The sequence below is a fragment of the Podarcis raffonei genome, chromosome 1, assembly GCF_027172205.1.
Source record: "Podarcis raffonei isolate rPodRaf1 chromosome 1, rPodRaf1.pri, whole genome shotgun sequence".
Taxonomy (NCBI): domain Eukaryota; kingdom Metazoa; phylum Chordata; class Lepidosauria; order Squamata; family Lacertidae; genus Podarcis; species Podarcis raffonei.
The window spans coordinates 3,034,441-3,050,065 of record NC_070602.1 but is presented as its reverse complement, the minus strand read 5'-3'; the positions used below and the strand labels follow the sequence as shown (position 1 = coordinate 3,050,065).

At 50.7% G+C, this 15,625-nt stretch overlaps 1 protein-coding gene across 1 annotated transcript; it reads right to left on the bottom strand.

The window, feature by feature from the left end:
- Positions 1-625: 625 nt before the first annotated feature.
- On the bottom strand, positions 626-5,697 carry LOC128402077 (uncharacterized). Its single transcript, XM_053365885.1, is given in 5 exon segments — positions 626-953; positions 2,370-2,577; positions 2,580-4,234; positions 4,381-4,539; positions 4,655-5,697. Coding segments are annotated over 5 exon segments (3,393 nt in total).
- Positions 5,698-15,625: the final 9,928 nt, after the last annotated feature.

Genomic DNA, 15,625 nt, shown 5'->3' with positions numbered 1-15,625 from the left:
GATGATAGGGCTCTGACCGGCCGGTCTTCCGTATATGTGAGTCATCTCCCAGACCCAACCCAAGTAGGGCTAGTACCAGAAGGGTCAAGGGGATGGGGGCTGGTTGTTCCCTCCCACAAAATCGGTGACGCTCATGCCAACAAAAATACAGGAGCATCCAAATAAACAGGGCAGTAGATATTACTCCTATCCACCACCCCCAATCTGTCCATGGTTCCTCCCACCATAAGTCAGCCATGATAGGGATCGGGAGCGGGATTAGGTTGTCCAGGGACCTCGGGCCGATCCAAATGACGGGGAAGTGGATGCGCCCAGGCGTCAAACCCTATAGTGTGGACGTAGAAACCGGGAGTGCCAGATGGGTGATTATAGCTTCGGTGAGTTGGTGGAAGGCGCAAACCCCAGGAGGACGGGAGCCAAGGGGGATGGGCTACCACACATCCACACGAATAGACAGCTGCGTTTAGGCGGCAAATGCTAGGCGTAAGAATTCCCACCGGGGCACCCTCGCACCAAACAATACACACTAGAGTCCTCTCGGGGACCTCGGAATTGTCAGGCGGTCGGGTCTGACTAACTGGAACGTTGGGGGCGCTGCCGGCGGGCGTCCCTCCCATCCAATTCTTCAGCCGTGCGTAGAAGTGTCAGCGTCCGGAGTGACACCAGCAGGGCGGTCGTCTGGCGGTCTCCTGGAGATGGTCAGCTTCAGTGGATTAGCAGGATTTGGCGTAGCTGACCAGTCAGACACAACTCTCTTCACTCGGGTGTGGTGGACCCACGGGGTGATGCCAGTGACTTTTACAGCAGTGGGTGTGGACAGCAGGACAGTGTGAGGACCCTTCCAACACGGTTGTAGAGGTGTCTGGGCCCAGTCTTTGATCCACACTTCGTCACCCGGCTCGAACTGGTGCAAGGGTTCAGTCAGAACACACGGGGTGCGTTCGTGGGTCCACCTGTTAAGAGAAAGAAGAACTCGGGAGAGTGACTGCACATAGTTATCAAGCTGTACATCTCGAGTGACGTGAGGAGTCAGTAGCCTAACATAAGGGACTGGTCTCCCAAACATTATTTCAAAGGGTGATAAGTGGGTACGCTTTTGGGGTAGGCTTCTGACCCTTAATAAGGCAAGGGGTAACATAGATACCCAGTTAGAGCCTGTTTCCTGGGTTAGCTTGGACAACTGATTTTTCAAAGTCCTGTTCATTCTTTCTACGTTTCCTGAGCTCTGAGGCCTATAGGCGGTGTGCAATTTCCAATTGATTTGCAGAACTTTGGCTAGTTCCTGCAACACCGCATGAACAAACGCTGGGCCATTATCAGAGCCAATAGTTCTGGGCAGGCCATAACGGGGTATGATCTCCCTCAGGAGACACCTCGAGACTTCAGAGGACCGTTCAGTTTTAGTAGGCCATGCCTCAACCCATCCAGTATAGGTGCACACCGCCACCAGCAAGTAGCGGTGCAGTCCACAACGAGGTAATTCAGTAAAGTCCACAACAAGATCTTCCATGGGTGCAGTTCCAATATGTTGGACTCCCGGGGGAGCCAAAGGTCCTGTTCTGGGGTTGTTCTTTTGGCATAACGGGCACTGCCTGGAGATCTGGGCTGCCAATTGGTAAAGATGGGCTATATAAAAGCACTGCCTCAGCTGTGTGGTTGTGGCATCTGGTCCCATGTGGGTGGATTCATGGTATCTTTGGGTTATCTGTCGGGACAAGGACTCAGGGATCCATATTCTGTCATCATGAGTAAGGTACCATCCTTCTTTGGACATAGTCAGTTCCTGGGCATTTGCGGTGTCCCTTTCCTTCTTGGTGTATATTGGCTTATCAGCGGTATTCAAGATCTTTTCGGGGACCAGTGCTCCAATAACTGACGCGGGAGCTGGTTCCCGGGCTGCTTCCTTGGCCACTCTGTCTGCTAGTCGATTTCCTCTGGCTACTTCCCCTGGTCCAGTTTTGTGTCCATAACAATGGATAACTGCTACTGCCTCGGGTTCCCATACTGCATCCAGGAGGTCCAATAAGGCTTGTGGGTGGGCCATCTGATTTCCTCTGGAGGTAAGCAAACCTCTTTCCTTCCACAAGGCTCCATGGGCATGTAAAGTCAGAAATGCATACTTAGAGTCAGTATAAATGTTTATCTTCTGTCCCTTTGCCAGGTTCAGGGCTCTGGTGAGTGCAACTAGCTCTGCTAGCTGGGCCGATGTTCCAGGTGGGAGTGCCTTTGCCTCGATCACCTGGTCTTCCAGGGCTACCACTGCATAGCCTGCTTTTCGTTGTCCAGCCTCAACAAAGCTGCTTCCATCCACAAACCATGAAGGCCAGTGAGGGTTTGCTTCATCTTTGAGGTCAGGCCTGCTAGAATACACTTCGTCCATAACCTCAATGCAATCGTGCGGTGGCTCCTCACCTTCTCCTACCGGCAACAGGGTAGCTGGGTTGAGGGCGGTGGTGACCTGGAACTTCAAACGCGGATGCAGCAATAACATCTGACACTTTCTCATCTTCGCTTGGGAGAGGAAATAGGTACCCTTCATGTCAAGCAGAGCTGGGACTGCATGCGGGGTCACACAGTGTCTTGGCCAAAGGTGAATTTGTCTGCTTTGTTCAATAAAGTGGCTACTGCCACAACTGCTCTCATGCAGGGCGGTAAACCTTGTTCAGTAGGCGTCAGGCGCTCAGATAGGTATGCCACGGGCTGCTGCCAGCTTCCCAATTTCTGGCATAACACTCCCTTTGCTGTTCCCTGGTCCTCATCCACAAACAGGGAGAAAGGCTTCTCAGGATTTGGAATGCCTAGCGCTGGTGCCTGCTGTAATGCCCTTTTTAGGTTCTTAAAGGCCTGCTGTTGTTCTTCTCCCCACACAAAGGGGTCTTTTTCAGTTCCTCTGGTGGATTCATGCAGAGGCTTGGCAATTGTGCTGTAATCTGGTATCCATATTCTGCAGAACCCTGCTGATCCCAGAAAGCCACGGAGTTCCCTGCGGTTCTTTGGCTCTGGAATCTGGGTAATAGCTTGCTTCCTTTCCTCCCTCAGGGCTCGCCGCTGATGAGATATATCAAATCCAAGGTATTTCACAGTGGGCTGACATATTTGGGCCTTTTTCTTAGATACTCGGTATCCTGCCTCGGCTAAGTGATTCAGCAAGTCTTTGGTGGCTTCCATACACGTGTTCTCGTCTGAACAGGCCAGGAGCAAATCATCTACGTATTGCATCAGAATTCTGTGTGGGCCAGTGGGGAAGCTAGACAGGTCCGAGGCCAGTGCAACTCCAAAGAGAGTTGGAGAGTTCTTAAAGCCCTGTGGAAGCCTGGTCCACGTATATTGCACCCTAGTGCCTGTTCCTGGATCTGTCCATTGAAAGGCAAACAGGGGCTGGCTCTCCTCCGCTAGGCGGCAGCAAAAGAATGCATCTTTCAAGTCCAGCACGGTGAAGTAACATGCGGTGGGAGGTATTAGACTCAGCAGCGTATAAGGGTTGGGCACATTGGGGTGGAGGGTTTCCACGGCCTGGTTAACCAATCGAAGGTCTTGGACAGGACGATACCCGCCATCTTCCTTCTTTACTGGCAAGAGTGGGGTATTCCATTGAGATTGGCACTGCCTTAAAATGCCATGGCGAAGTAACCGCTCTAAATGGACCCATACTCCTTCTGCAGCTCGCCGGGGGATTGGGTACTGGTTTACTGCCACAGGGTTAGCAAATGGCTTGGGCTTGACTATTATAGGTGGGATGTTCCTTGCCATTCCTGGAGGATTGCCTTCAGCCCATACCGCAGGGTTCACTTGTTCCAGAATACTGGCGGGGATGGGTCCCTCCTCTTCTTTTACCACCATCAAGCGCCAGTGTTCCCTCAAGGGTACCTCTAGGGAAAACTCTCCTGCTGGCCCTGTGGTCATTGTTACTTCGCCTGTCGGTTGGAAGGAGATCTGGGCTTGCAATTTTGAAAGCAGGTCTCGGCCCAATAATGGGATGGGGCACTCTGGTATGTACAAAAACTTGTGTTGGACCACTTGGCCACCCAGGCGGCAGACAACAGATTGTAGGAATGGGGCCCTTTGTGATTTGCCTGTAGCTCCTATTATGTTAACCGTTTGCTTGGTGGGCTTGGACACTGGTACAGGCAAAACAGAGTGGGCAGCTCCTGTATCAACCATGAAGGGGATGGTTCGGTTCCCTGTTTGTAGTTTGACCATGGGCTCACGGGAACCTAAATCAGCTGGGCCCGGTCTGTCCTAATATTCTTCCTCTTCCCTCAGGCTCATTGCGCCAGATTGTCCTTGGGCTGGGGGGTACCAGGGGGGTCCTTGTCCACGTCCTCTACCCCTGCTGTTATTTGCTGATGTCCAAGGCCTCAGTTCCTGTCCGGGTCCCACGGGAATGGAGCCTGGGACTCGTCCTCCTCGTACTCCTCGTCCTCTTCCCCCTGAGTGAGCCTGTGGGCATTCTCTTTTCCAGTGCCCTTCCTGCCGGCAGATGGCGCACTGGTTCCTCCCCACGCGGACTGGCCCTCCTCCCCGGGCACTTCCTCTTTCCTGAGGGGTAGGTGTGGTGGCCTGTAGCGCCATCAACTTTTTTGCTTGATACTTCTCCTTTTTTCTCTGGGCCTCCTCATCTCTCTGATTGTAAGTGGTTTGAGCTATCTCCAACATCCACTCAAGGGTGTGTCCCATGAACCCCTCGTGTTTCTGGATTTTTCGGCGGACATCGGCCGCCGCCTGAGCTACAAAGGCAGCTTTTATGATAGGGGCGTTGGCAGCCTCATCTGGGTCCACAGGAGTATACTGGCGGTAAGCTTCCTTCAGGCGTTCTAAATATGCTCCTGGGGCCTCTTCATTCCCCTGCACTACCTCTCTGACCTTCACAAAGTTAGTGGGTTTCCTGGCTGCCCTTCTCATACCATTTAACACGTACTGGCGATAGGTAGTGAGGGTGTTTTGGCCATCATTTGTTTGATAATCCCAATTTGGTGTATTTTCGGGGTAAATATTTGGAATGTTGGCTTCCGCCACTTGTTCTGCTCTCATATGAGCCCGTGCCTCGGCGTGTATTCGCCTGGTCTCTTCTGTAGTTAATAGTGCATCCATCAGATACTGCACATCATCAAAAGTGGGATTGTAGGTTTTGAAAATCCCTTCAAACAATTTTATAATCTTTGCTGGGTTTTCCTCAAAGGAGGGATTCTGGTTCCTCCAATTACAAACATCTGCACTTGAAAAGGGTATATGCTGGACCGTGTAGGTCCGTGCTGCTGCTGCCCCACCTGGTCCCGGGGGCCCTGGGGGGTCATATACTCGGCGCAGAGGGGCTATTTTCGCTGCTGACTCCTCTTCCTCTTTCCTTGCTTCGTGCCTTTTGGCTCCCTCGCATGCCTTCATTAAATGTTTCTGTTTCTTCTTTGTCTGTCTTGGCCTACATGTGGCTGCATCCAATAGGTGTAGTGCCACATCTACCTCGTTCTTCCATGGTCCAATCTCCCTTCTCACCCTCTCGTCATCTTTCTCTGCCCATTTCTCTCCTTGCTTTACTTGTTTTTCCAGCTTCTCTCTGAACTTCTCCACATCTTCTTCCTCATCATCTGCACTTTCATGTTTCTCGGGCTCCCCCCCCCGCTTCTTCCTCAGGCTGCGGGGCCGGTCCAGGGAGACCTGAGACCAGATCGGCTGGCACTGGGGGTGCGGTTGGTGGGACATACGGGGGAGGGGGTCTTAAAGCTTCCTCTCCCTCTCCTTCAGGGTCCTGCAAGACTGGGGGCTTTGGCTTTGTCACGGCACACACCCTGGCTCCTTGTCCAAAGGCTGCACGACAATCTGTCAACCAGGGGGGGTTCTCTTCCACATTCTTTTTCCAAGTGGAGATATAAGGGATTTGGTCTGGATGGACATTGACTATGTTCCGCCACAAGGGGTTTATCAATTGCAAGTCAAAGGTCCCCTCTGAGGGCCAATTTGTTCCTTGGGTGGGCCAATCCACTTCACAGAGTGTTCTAAGGCGCTCCCTTTTCAATTTAAAGCCCCAATCGTCATTCTTCGTGGCTGCTTTCCAATTATTCAAAAAACACTGCAAAGGGGTACATTTGCTGCCTCCGGATCCCATTTTCCAGATACTCCGCTCCTGACCGGGCTTAAAATCCTCTCACACTCCACACACTACAGATTGTGACTTGGACGAGCTCGCGCTGCCAAGGAATGCACAATCCTGCAATCGCTCGGCCAAGGGGACGCTAAGCCCCGGCCCACACTTGACAATTCAGCCACTGGAGTATCTGACATGCAACATACAAAACACACCCCAATATAATTCCAACATGCAACACACAAAACACACCAAAATAATTTTCCCTCTGTTTCCCCTTTCCCCAACCTTACTGGCGGCACTCTACTGCCACCTCTGTTTCCCCTTTTCCCTTTTCCCGTCCCTGTCTGGCGGGGCGGCACCTTATTGCCACGGCCAGTTCCTTTGTTCCTTTTCTGGCGGCACTCTACTGCTCACAGCCAGACCCTTTATCCCTTTTCTGGCGGCACTCTACTGCTCACAGCCAGACCCTTTCCTGGCGGCACTCTACTGCTCACAGCCAGGGGAAGCTGATCAGGCTTCCTACCACGCCCTTTCCCTTTTTTGGGCTCACCTGTTCCGCTGCGGACCCCTCCTTCGGCCGTTCTCTTTTCTCCCTCGACCGGGTGTCTTCGGCGCAGGCACGATGTAGCGATCTCCCCCCACAAACTGGCAGGGTGGCGCCTGGAAACCGCGAACACCACTCTTGGTTGCTCACCTCGGTCGAGTCTGGCCCCTCGGCCCACCGTCTGTGGGGTGGGGACCTATCCCGGACACGAGCCCCCAAAACTGAAGCCTTATCTTTAACCCTGGAGGGTCCAGCGGTCCGCCTGACCCCGTGGGCAGAGGGGAGAAACTACTCCAGAGACGTCTTGGTCGGAGAAAAGAGATTTATTTGAAAAAAAAACAAAACAGCATGCTGGGGCAACCAGCAGAATAGCTTCTGCAAAACTGGCTGCGCCCAATTTCACATTTGCAAACTTTCTTATACCTTGAAAGTACCCTTCCCTCCCTTGTTTGTGTGCTCCTTGTCTCTTGCGTTTCTGCAGCAGGAAGCATGTGCAAAAAAAAAGAAACGACCGTCTGGCCAAATATAGCAAGCAACTGCTAGCTGAGAGAAAACAAAGGAAATGGGGCCTCCCTGCTAGCTAGCAGAAAGAGGAAGCCGGCCTCTCAGCAAAGCCGCTGCTCTCTCTGCTAGCCAGCAGAAAGAGGAAGTGGGCCTCTTCCAAACTCAGCAAAGCAAGCAATCTATCAGAGCAATTTATCAGAGCAATTTATCAGAGCAATTTACTTAAATATAAAATAGAGGGAATACCTTCCCTCTCCCTTCAATATATTTTTCACAGTTTTTAAAGCAAAGTATTTTCACAGCATTTTTTCTGTGTGTGTGGATTCCACCATAGTCTCAAGTGTCCGCAGGAGCAGTTTCCTTAGAACACACATTATATAGGCAAAATATACATCAACTTAGGTGTTAAACCTCTACCCAACCACCTTCGGCCACCTGAGCACATTATTATTATTATTATTATTATTATTATTATTATTATTTATATGCCGCCCTATACCTAGAGGTCTGAGCGCACATCACCATCTCTCATCTGACCACAGTCCTTGAAATTCAACTTATTCAACCCATTTTTTTACTGTGTGTGTCAGAACTCTCCCCTTTCACTGATCCTTGCCTGTCTTGTTTATTGGGTCTCATTCTTGCATACGTGACATGGGCCTTCCTGCTAATGAGTCTAACAATTGTCACCAACCTAAGCTGGAAATTTTTCATCTTACTGGACAAAAAACAGTGTAATTTGGGGACCAAAACATCGTCCAGATCTAAAGAAAGACCTAATAATAAAAATAAAAATTTATTATTTATACCCCGTCCATCTGGCTGGGTTTCCCCAGCCACTCTGGGCGGCTTCCAACAAAATATTAAAATGCAGTGGTCTGTTAAACATTAAAAGCTTCCCTAAACAGGGCTGCCTTCAGATGTCTTCTAAAAGTCTGGTAGTTGTTGTTCTCTTTGACATCTGGTGGGAGGGCGTTCCACAGGGCGGGTGCCCCCACCCAGAAGGCCCTCTGCCTGGTTCCTACTACTACAAGAAATTCAAACAAAATTGGAAAGGTTTTTAAAAGGCAGCTGCAATCAGTCCTAACAGAATGAATGACAATGTTTTCATTTTGTTCTTTCCTGCCAATCTTGTTCATTCCTTATGCCACGTGCGAGTAAGATTTCTACGATAAATGTTAAAGTGTTGCATAACCGCAGCCACTGCCCCCACGAAGAATCGTGGCCCATCTCCTGCGAAAGGGCAAGGCTGGCATTTTTATGATTCACGAAACGTGCAGCTGCGGAAGGGAGGAAGGTGCCTGCCTTTCCATCTGGACTGAATAGGGAGAAACATTTCCATAATCACCACCTTCATAGCTGTTTATTATTGCTCACACACCCCATAAAGAAAGGTATTTCAGCATTAAAAAGGAAAATGCAGAAAAGAGAGCAGAAAACCCCGGGGAATACGTTCGAAGGCGCTATATACCGGTGCCAGGACATGATGGCAATTAAAGTAATTTTTAAAAAGAAACTTTATTCGTACAGAAATAATTGCAGATCAATACGGCAGAGTTTCTTTTACGGGGGGAAAAGGTGTAATTGAAGATGCTAAACCCTCTCCCTGCTGCTTACCTTCCCGAAGCATCCCAGCCAACTTGGCTGCAGGGAGTGGTACCCAACTGAGAAGGAACATCAGGGGGGAGATCATAGGGAGATAAACTGTGCCAGGGCTCCCTGGTTCAGGCATGCAAATTTGTCTTTCTTCCCCCCCCCCAAAAAAAAGGAGAGAGAGAGAAGGTTCTGTTTCTCCATTTGCAGACTCTGTGGGCATGCAGAGAAGGGACAAGGGGGGCGCTAAGGGGCTCCTGCAGAACTTCATAAAAGTAGGAGGGTCATTTAACTAAACACAAAACACAGCAACAGCAGCATGAAACCCGGTCTTTAAAAATTAAGGAGCACAGATTTTTATTTTATTTTTAAAAACACCCCCATCGTTTACCACTTCACAGTAGGCTCTGAAAATGCCTAGGTGAATTGCGTTTCAGAATAGCTCAGTCGGTTCGAGCATAACACACCAAGAGAAACAACTATATGACTTTCAGAAGATATCTGAAGGAAGCCCCGTTCAGGGAAGTTTTTAACGGCTGATGTTTTATTGTGTTTTTAATGTTCTGTTGGGAGCTGCCCAGTCAGATGGGCTGCAAATAATAATAATAATAATAATAATAATAATAATTGTCAGAGGCTCAGGAGCAGAAGAGCAGGGGAGAGAGCAGATAGAGAGCGGAGGAGAGGAATCAGAGGGGAGCGTAGGGGAATATGACAGTGGACCGAGAGATTCCATGAGCTTCTCCAGCGAATCAGAAGATTCCCAGGAGAGGGCGCCTATGGTAAGGGCGAGGCGAATCCCAGAGGGGACGATCCATAAACAAGGAACCAGAGGGGAGTTCCAAAGGAGCAGCGGAGGAGTAGGGCCAGTTCCCCCACCAGAGCACAGTGGGGGGGAAGAGTCACGTGAGTCAGGACCAGCTTCTCCTCCATCGGGGAGTGGGGAAACGGAGGGAAGGCCAGGTCCAGCTAGCCTCCCCGAAAGGGGGAGCAGTGACACAAGTGTAACGGTCAGAAGGAAAGTGGGAGGCTGCGCGCGCGCGCCAAGTTCAAATGTGGAGGAGCGCGGGACAGCAGAAAACCCGGATTGGGAGCCAGGTCCTAAAGCCCGAAAGAGGGGGGGGGAGGAGTCGGGAGAATCAGCGTCAGAAGAATCTAGGAGGGCTGAGACTCCGACTAGCAGAAGGACCCAGAGAAAGAAGGAACAGAGGAAGAGGTGGAGTAAGGCTAGAATCTTAAGCTGGTGTCAGGGGGGAGGAGATTCAGATGGGACTTCTACGATCTGACGGATAGATGTAGCGTTGCGCGCTGCGCGTCTGGAAATGAGACTGAACTTCAATAAAGACTTTTAAACTTGAGCAAGAAGCAGTGTTGGTCTTGTGTGAGCTGGGACCTTGGGCAGCGCTGACAATAATAATAATAATAATAATAATAATAATAATAATAATAATAATAATAAAGTTGCCGGTTTGATCCCTGTATGCGAAGACAGCTGCATATTCCTGCATTGCAGGGGGTTGAACCAGATGATCCTCTGGGTCCCTTCCAACTCTATAATTCTATGAATAATATCATCTTCGGCACCCGAATGGCATCGCAGTTGGTGCCAGGTGATCCTCCTTTTAGGAGAGCCTTCCATGAAGAAGATCTCATGGCCAAGAAGGGTGTTCTGAACAACCTCCAAAAGAGGAGAAGCCTCAGAGCATGGGTAGGAAAACTAAGCCCCGGGGGCCAGATCCGGCCCAGTTGCCTTCTGGATCCAGCCCACGGACGGTTCGGGAATTGCCGCGTGAATCGGCGTGGATCTGATCGTTCGGGCTGCGCCAGCGCGTACGTTCAGCAGCGCCTCCTCCCTCCCTCCTCCTGGCTTCTCCCTGCCCTGCCTAGAGGTGTTGCAGTAACCCCCCAATCATTCAGTTTGTACAAACACAACACACACACACTCACACATGACATTTCTGTTTTTGTTATAAATTCATAGTAAATCAACCGTACATTGGATTTACATCGGTCCACTTTTATTTTGCTCCATGAAGGACGGACTATCAAAGGGGGATGGTTTGATACCAAGGGAGCCCTTGGATTCCTCCGTTAACAGAGGTGAGCAGAAGGGGGCTGGGCTTTCTTGGTAACAGCAGCAGCAGCGTTAGCGCTCCAGCGGCCGCCATCATAAGCAGGCTCAATTCGGGCTTTGTTGCTGCCAGCGCCTCTCCAGAGCCCTTTCGCGCACCACTCATCGTCCCGTCAAGAGACAGACTAGGGTTCCCTCTTATATCTGAATTAGGGATGGAAAGATTTAGCCATTGTATTTTTCTCTGTTTCTCATTTTCCACGTTTCTGATTCAATTTTCCACATTTCTGCAGCAAATTGCAGACTTTTCTTTAAAAACCCCACAGAAATGTTCTTTTGCATTTTAGTGTGAATTTTTATGAGTTTTTGTCTAACAAATATTTTTGCAAGCAATTTCTCCTAGTATAATGCATTCCTGTGTATTGTTTTCACTAATACATTCATTCTGACGCACACCTTTCCCTGAGAGATGCAGTTTTGTAAACACTGGTTGGAGAACCGAATCACTAAATTTGGTGGGCTGCGAATTTCCAAGGATAGCTGCGTTTCAGCTCTCGTATTGTTTCAGAAAGTGAAAACTTGCTAGATGTGCCCTTAAATGCAATGGTATCAAATCCCTCCCCCAATCCTAATCGGAAGCGGGCTGTGGAGTTAAAAATGCAGCAACTGCTTCCTAGAACACGACGGTTTTTCACCAAGAGGTAGGTGATCATCACCGTAGGTGGCGATTGAAGCTTATTAAATTCAATTTGCCTCGCAACAAACTCGTCTGCAGCTGTCTGAAACTGCTGGGTTTCATCCTGCTGGGATGCTTGAAAGCCCCGTTTCCTCAGATGTGTTGGCTGGTTTTGCCTCGGCCAGCTCCTTATTTCAAGCTGCGATGGCCCTCTGGAAGGATCAGAGGCGGCTTTGAACTGAAAAGATTATGAGAAGTCAGTGGGGACAAATGAAGTCCTAGTCAAATGTGCCTCTGGTTTCACCTCTATCCCCGTCTTCAAACGGATGGGATATAAAAGCCCTCACCCAGCACAAGAGCAGCTTTTGATATCTGCCAAGTTATTGCAACAGTAAGTAACACCAAAGCATAGCCCTACCGTGGGAAAGGACCACAGAATAAGAGTTGAAAGGGGTCCCAAGAGTCATCTTCTCCAAGAATCACAGCTGAAGAATTCCTGGCAGATGGCTATCCAACCTCCAAGGAAGGAGAGTCTACCATCTTCCAAGGTCATCCACCCCACTTTCAAACTGATCAGCTAGGGAGGGGTGAAATCTGCCTGTTACTGTTTCCCTCCGTTTCTCATTTTTCCGATCTTGTATTCTGCTCTCCATCTTTTGGCAGCGATTTGCATGGGAGGATTTTAAGCTGAGGTTGGGTGGCCACCTGCCAGGGATTCTTTAGCATTGCAGGGGGTTGGTCTGGATGACCCTTGGGGATCCCTTACAATTCTGCAGTTCTATTATTCTATTGTTTTATCTGGTTGGCTGCTGTGGGTACAGGATGCTGGGCTAGATTGGCTTTCTCCAGCAGAGACGTTCTTAGGTTCAGCCCTTTGTGTGTCCTACACAAATGCTTCCATCGGAGCTGCAGGTCTATTTCAATAATCCCAAAAAGGTGAGGGGTGGCGTTGCTGTTTTTAATTTCATTCCTCCATGTGTTTTATTCTTTCTGCTGAAAGGCAAGTCATCCATCTCCCTGCCTTCTGGGGCCCAGAGGGAAACATGCAGCCCCAGCAAAGGAGCAAGATGTCAGCATCATCAAATGCCGCTCGTTTCTGGCACCAAGGGGGCTGTTTATTCCAAACTACACAGTTGCTTGAATCCGCCCCCCTCAAAAAAGAAAACCTGGCCATTCGTCATCTAAAGACCCACACAATCTTCTTCCAGTGCCCACGCGGGGGCAATCTGAAATGTTCCCCATGGGTTCTAGGAAAAGACACACCGGCAGCTAGATTCATCCCAGAGTCACAGAATATAGTCTAGTGTCCAGATCAAGGGAAGGAATAGTACCATTCAATGGACAATTCGGTGCAGGTAGGTGTGACCTTTGTGTCTGAATAAATGAATCTTATAGCTGCTGAGCAGATTCTGGTGTGGTCAGAGGGAGAAAATACAAGTTTGGGACAGGCCTGGTGTCAGGAATGCGTGCAGGAGCCAGTCCCTGTAACCAGTAGGGCTTCGCAGGACTGGGGCCTTCCTAAGTTTGTTCTGAAGAGACAAGGCTTGGCCTCACAGGTGAAGCCGATTGGTAACTCACTGCACCTGGTGGCAGGGTGGGAGCAGGAATGAGAGTCCAGAAGCCAGGGGTCCGAGGGTCAGGAAGCAGGGAGTTACGAAGTCAAGGGTCCGAGGGTCGAGAAGCAAGGAGTCACGAAGTCAAGGGTCCGAGGGTCGAGAAGCAAGGAGTCAGGAAGTCAAGGGTCCGAGGGTTGAGAAGCAAGGAGTCACGGAGTCAAGGGTCCGAGGGCTGAGAAGCAAGGAGTCACGGAGTCAAGGGTCCGAGGGTTGAGAAGCAAGGAGTCACGAAGTCAAGGGTCCGAGGGTCGAGAAGCAAGGAGTCACGAAGTCAAGGGTCCGAGGGTCGAGAAGCAAGGAGTCACGAAGTCAAGGGTCCGAGGGTCGAGAAGCAAGGAGTCACGAAGTCAAGGGTCCGAGGGCTGAGAAGCAAGGAGTCACGGAGTCAAGGGTCCGAGGGTCGAGAAGCAAGGAGTCACGAAGTCAAGGGTCCGAGGGTTGAGAAGCAAGGAGTCACGAAGTCAAGGGTCCGAGGGTTGAGAAGCAAGGAGTCACGAAGTCAAGGGTCCGAGGGTTGAGAAGCAAGGAGTCACGAAGTCAAGGGTCCGAGGGTCGAGAAGCAAGGAGTCACGAAGTCAAGGGTCCGAGGGTTGAGAAGCAAGGAGTCACGAAGTCAGGGGTCCGAGGGTTGAGAAGCAAGGAGTCACGAAGTCAAGGGTCCGAGGGTTGAGAAGCAAGGAGTCACGAAGTCAAGGGTCCGAGGGTTGAGAAGCAAGGAGTCACGAAGTCAAGGGTCCGAGGGTTGAGAAGCAAGGAGTCACGAAGTCAAGGGTCCGAGGGTCGAGAAGCAAGGAGTCACGAAGTCAGGGGTCCGAGGGTTGAGAAGCAAGGAGTCACGAAGTCAAGGGTCCGAGGGTTGAGAAGCAAGGAGTCACGAAGTCAAGGGTCCGAGGGTTGAGAAGCAAGGAGTCACGAAGTCAAGGGTCCGAGGGTCGAGAAGCAAGGAGTCACGAAGTCAGGGGTCCGAGGGTTGAGAAGCAAGGAGTCACGAAGTCAAGGGTCCGAGGGTTGAGAAGCAAGGAGTCACGGAGTCAAGGGTCCGAGGGCTGAGAAGCAAGGAGTCACGGAGTCAAGGGTCCGAGGGTTGAGAAGCAAGGAGTCAGGAAGTCAAGGGTCCGAGGGTCGAGAAGCAAGGAGTCAGGAAGTCAAGGGTCCGAGGGTCGAGAAGCAAGGAGTCACGAAGTCAAGGGTCTGAGGGTCGAGAAGCAAGGAGTCAGGAAGTCAAGGGTCCGAGGGCTGAGAAGCAAGGAGTCACGGAGTCAAGGGTCCGAGGGTCGAGAAGCAAGGAGTCAGGAAGTCAAGGGTCCGAGGGTTGAGAAGCAAGGAGTCACAAAGTCAAGGGTCCGAGGGTTGAGAAGCAAGGAGTCACGAAGTCAAGGGTCCGAGGGTCGAGAAGCAAGGAGTCACGAAGTCAAGGGTCCGAGGGTCGAGAAGCAAGGAGTCACGAAGTCAAGGGTCCGAGGGCTGAGAAGCAAGGAGTCACGAAGTCAAGGGTCCGAGGGCTGAGAAGCAAGGAGTCACGGAGTCAAGGGTCCGAGGGTCGAGAAGCAAGGAGTCACGAAGTCAAGGGTCTGAGGGTTGAGAAGCAAGGAGTCACGAAGGCAAGGGTCTGAGGGTTGAGAAGCAAGGAGTCACGAAGTCAAGGGTCCGAGGGTTGAGAAGCAAGGAGTCACGAAGTCAAGGGTCCGAGGGTCAGGAAGCAGGGAGTCACGAAGTCAAGGGTCCGAGGGTCGAGAAGCAAGGAGTCACGAAGTCAAGGGTCCGAGGGTTGAGAAGCAAGGAGTCACAAAGTCAAGGGTCCGAGGGTTGAGAAGCAAGGAGTCACGAAGCCGAGGTCTGAGGATCAGGAAGCAAGAAGCCAAACACAGCAAGGCAGGAAACGTGTTGCTGTGGCAAAGAGCTGAAGGGAAATGCTGACCTTATATCCCTTCCTGGCTCTAGCCACCAGGTGCTGTGAGTTACCAATCGGCCTCACCTGTGAGGCTGCGCCTTGCCTCTCCAGAACAAACTTGGAAGGCCCCAGTCCTGTGAAGCCCTACTGGTCACAGGGCCTGGCTCCTGCACGCACACCTGACAAACTCATTCCAATATTTACAAAACCTTAAGCATTGACTCACAGTGACCCAGTGATCTCACGGCGGCTCTGCCTCTCTCCATCATCAGTCACGGCTTCTGCGGTCTCTTTGAACCTGCAAAGAGGAAAGTCCCCTTTTCGAAGCCCCAGCACTCTTATCTCAATGCAGAATGGCCATGTGCCTTTATTAAAGTGATTTCCCGCAATACGAGAAGCGTGAGTTTTGAATCATGGGTGTGTTTTGATTGGTGGGTTGTTCCAGAGCGTGCAAACTAAGCAGCTCCTCTTTAAAATGCAATTTGCACCAAAATTCTCCCCCATCGTTAATAAGACATAATTTCAACCAACATCAGAGCTGCATGGGATTTGAACCCTTGTCTCTCGCCTACCACAACAGGCTGCTAGACCCTATGAATTGTGGGTCAACATGGGGAAAATATGGCCCAACTTTTCCACCGGCGGTTG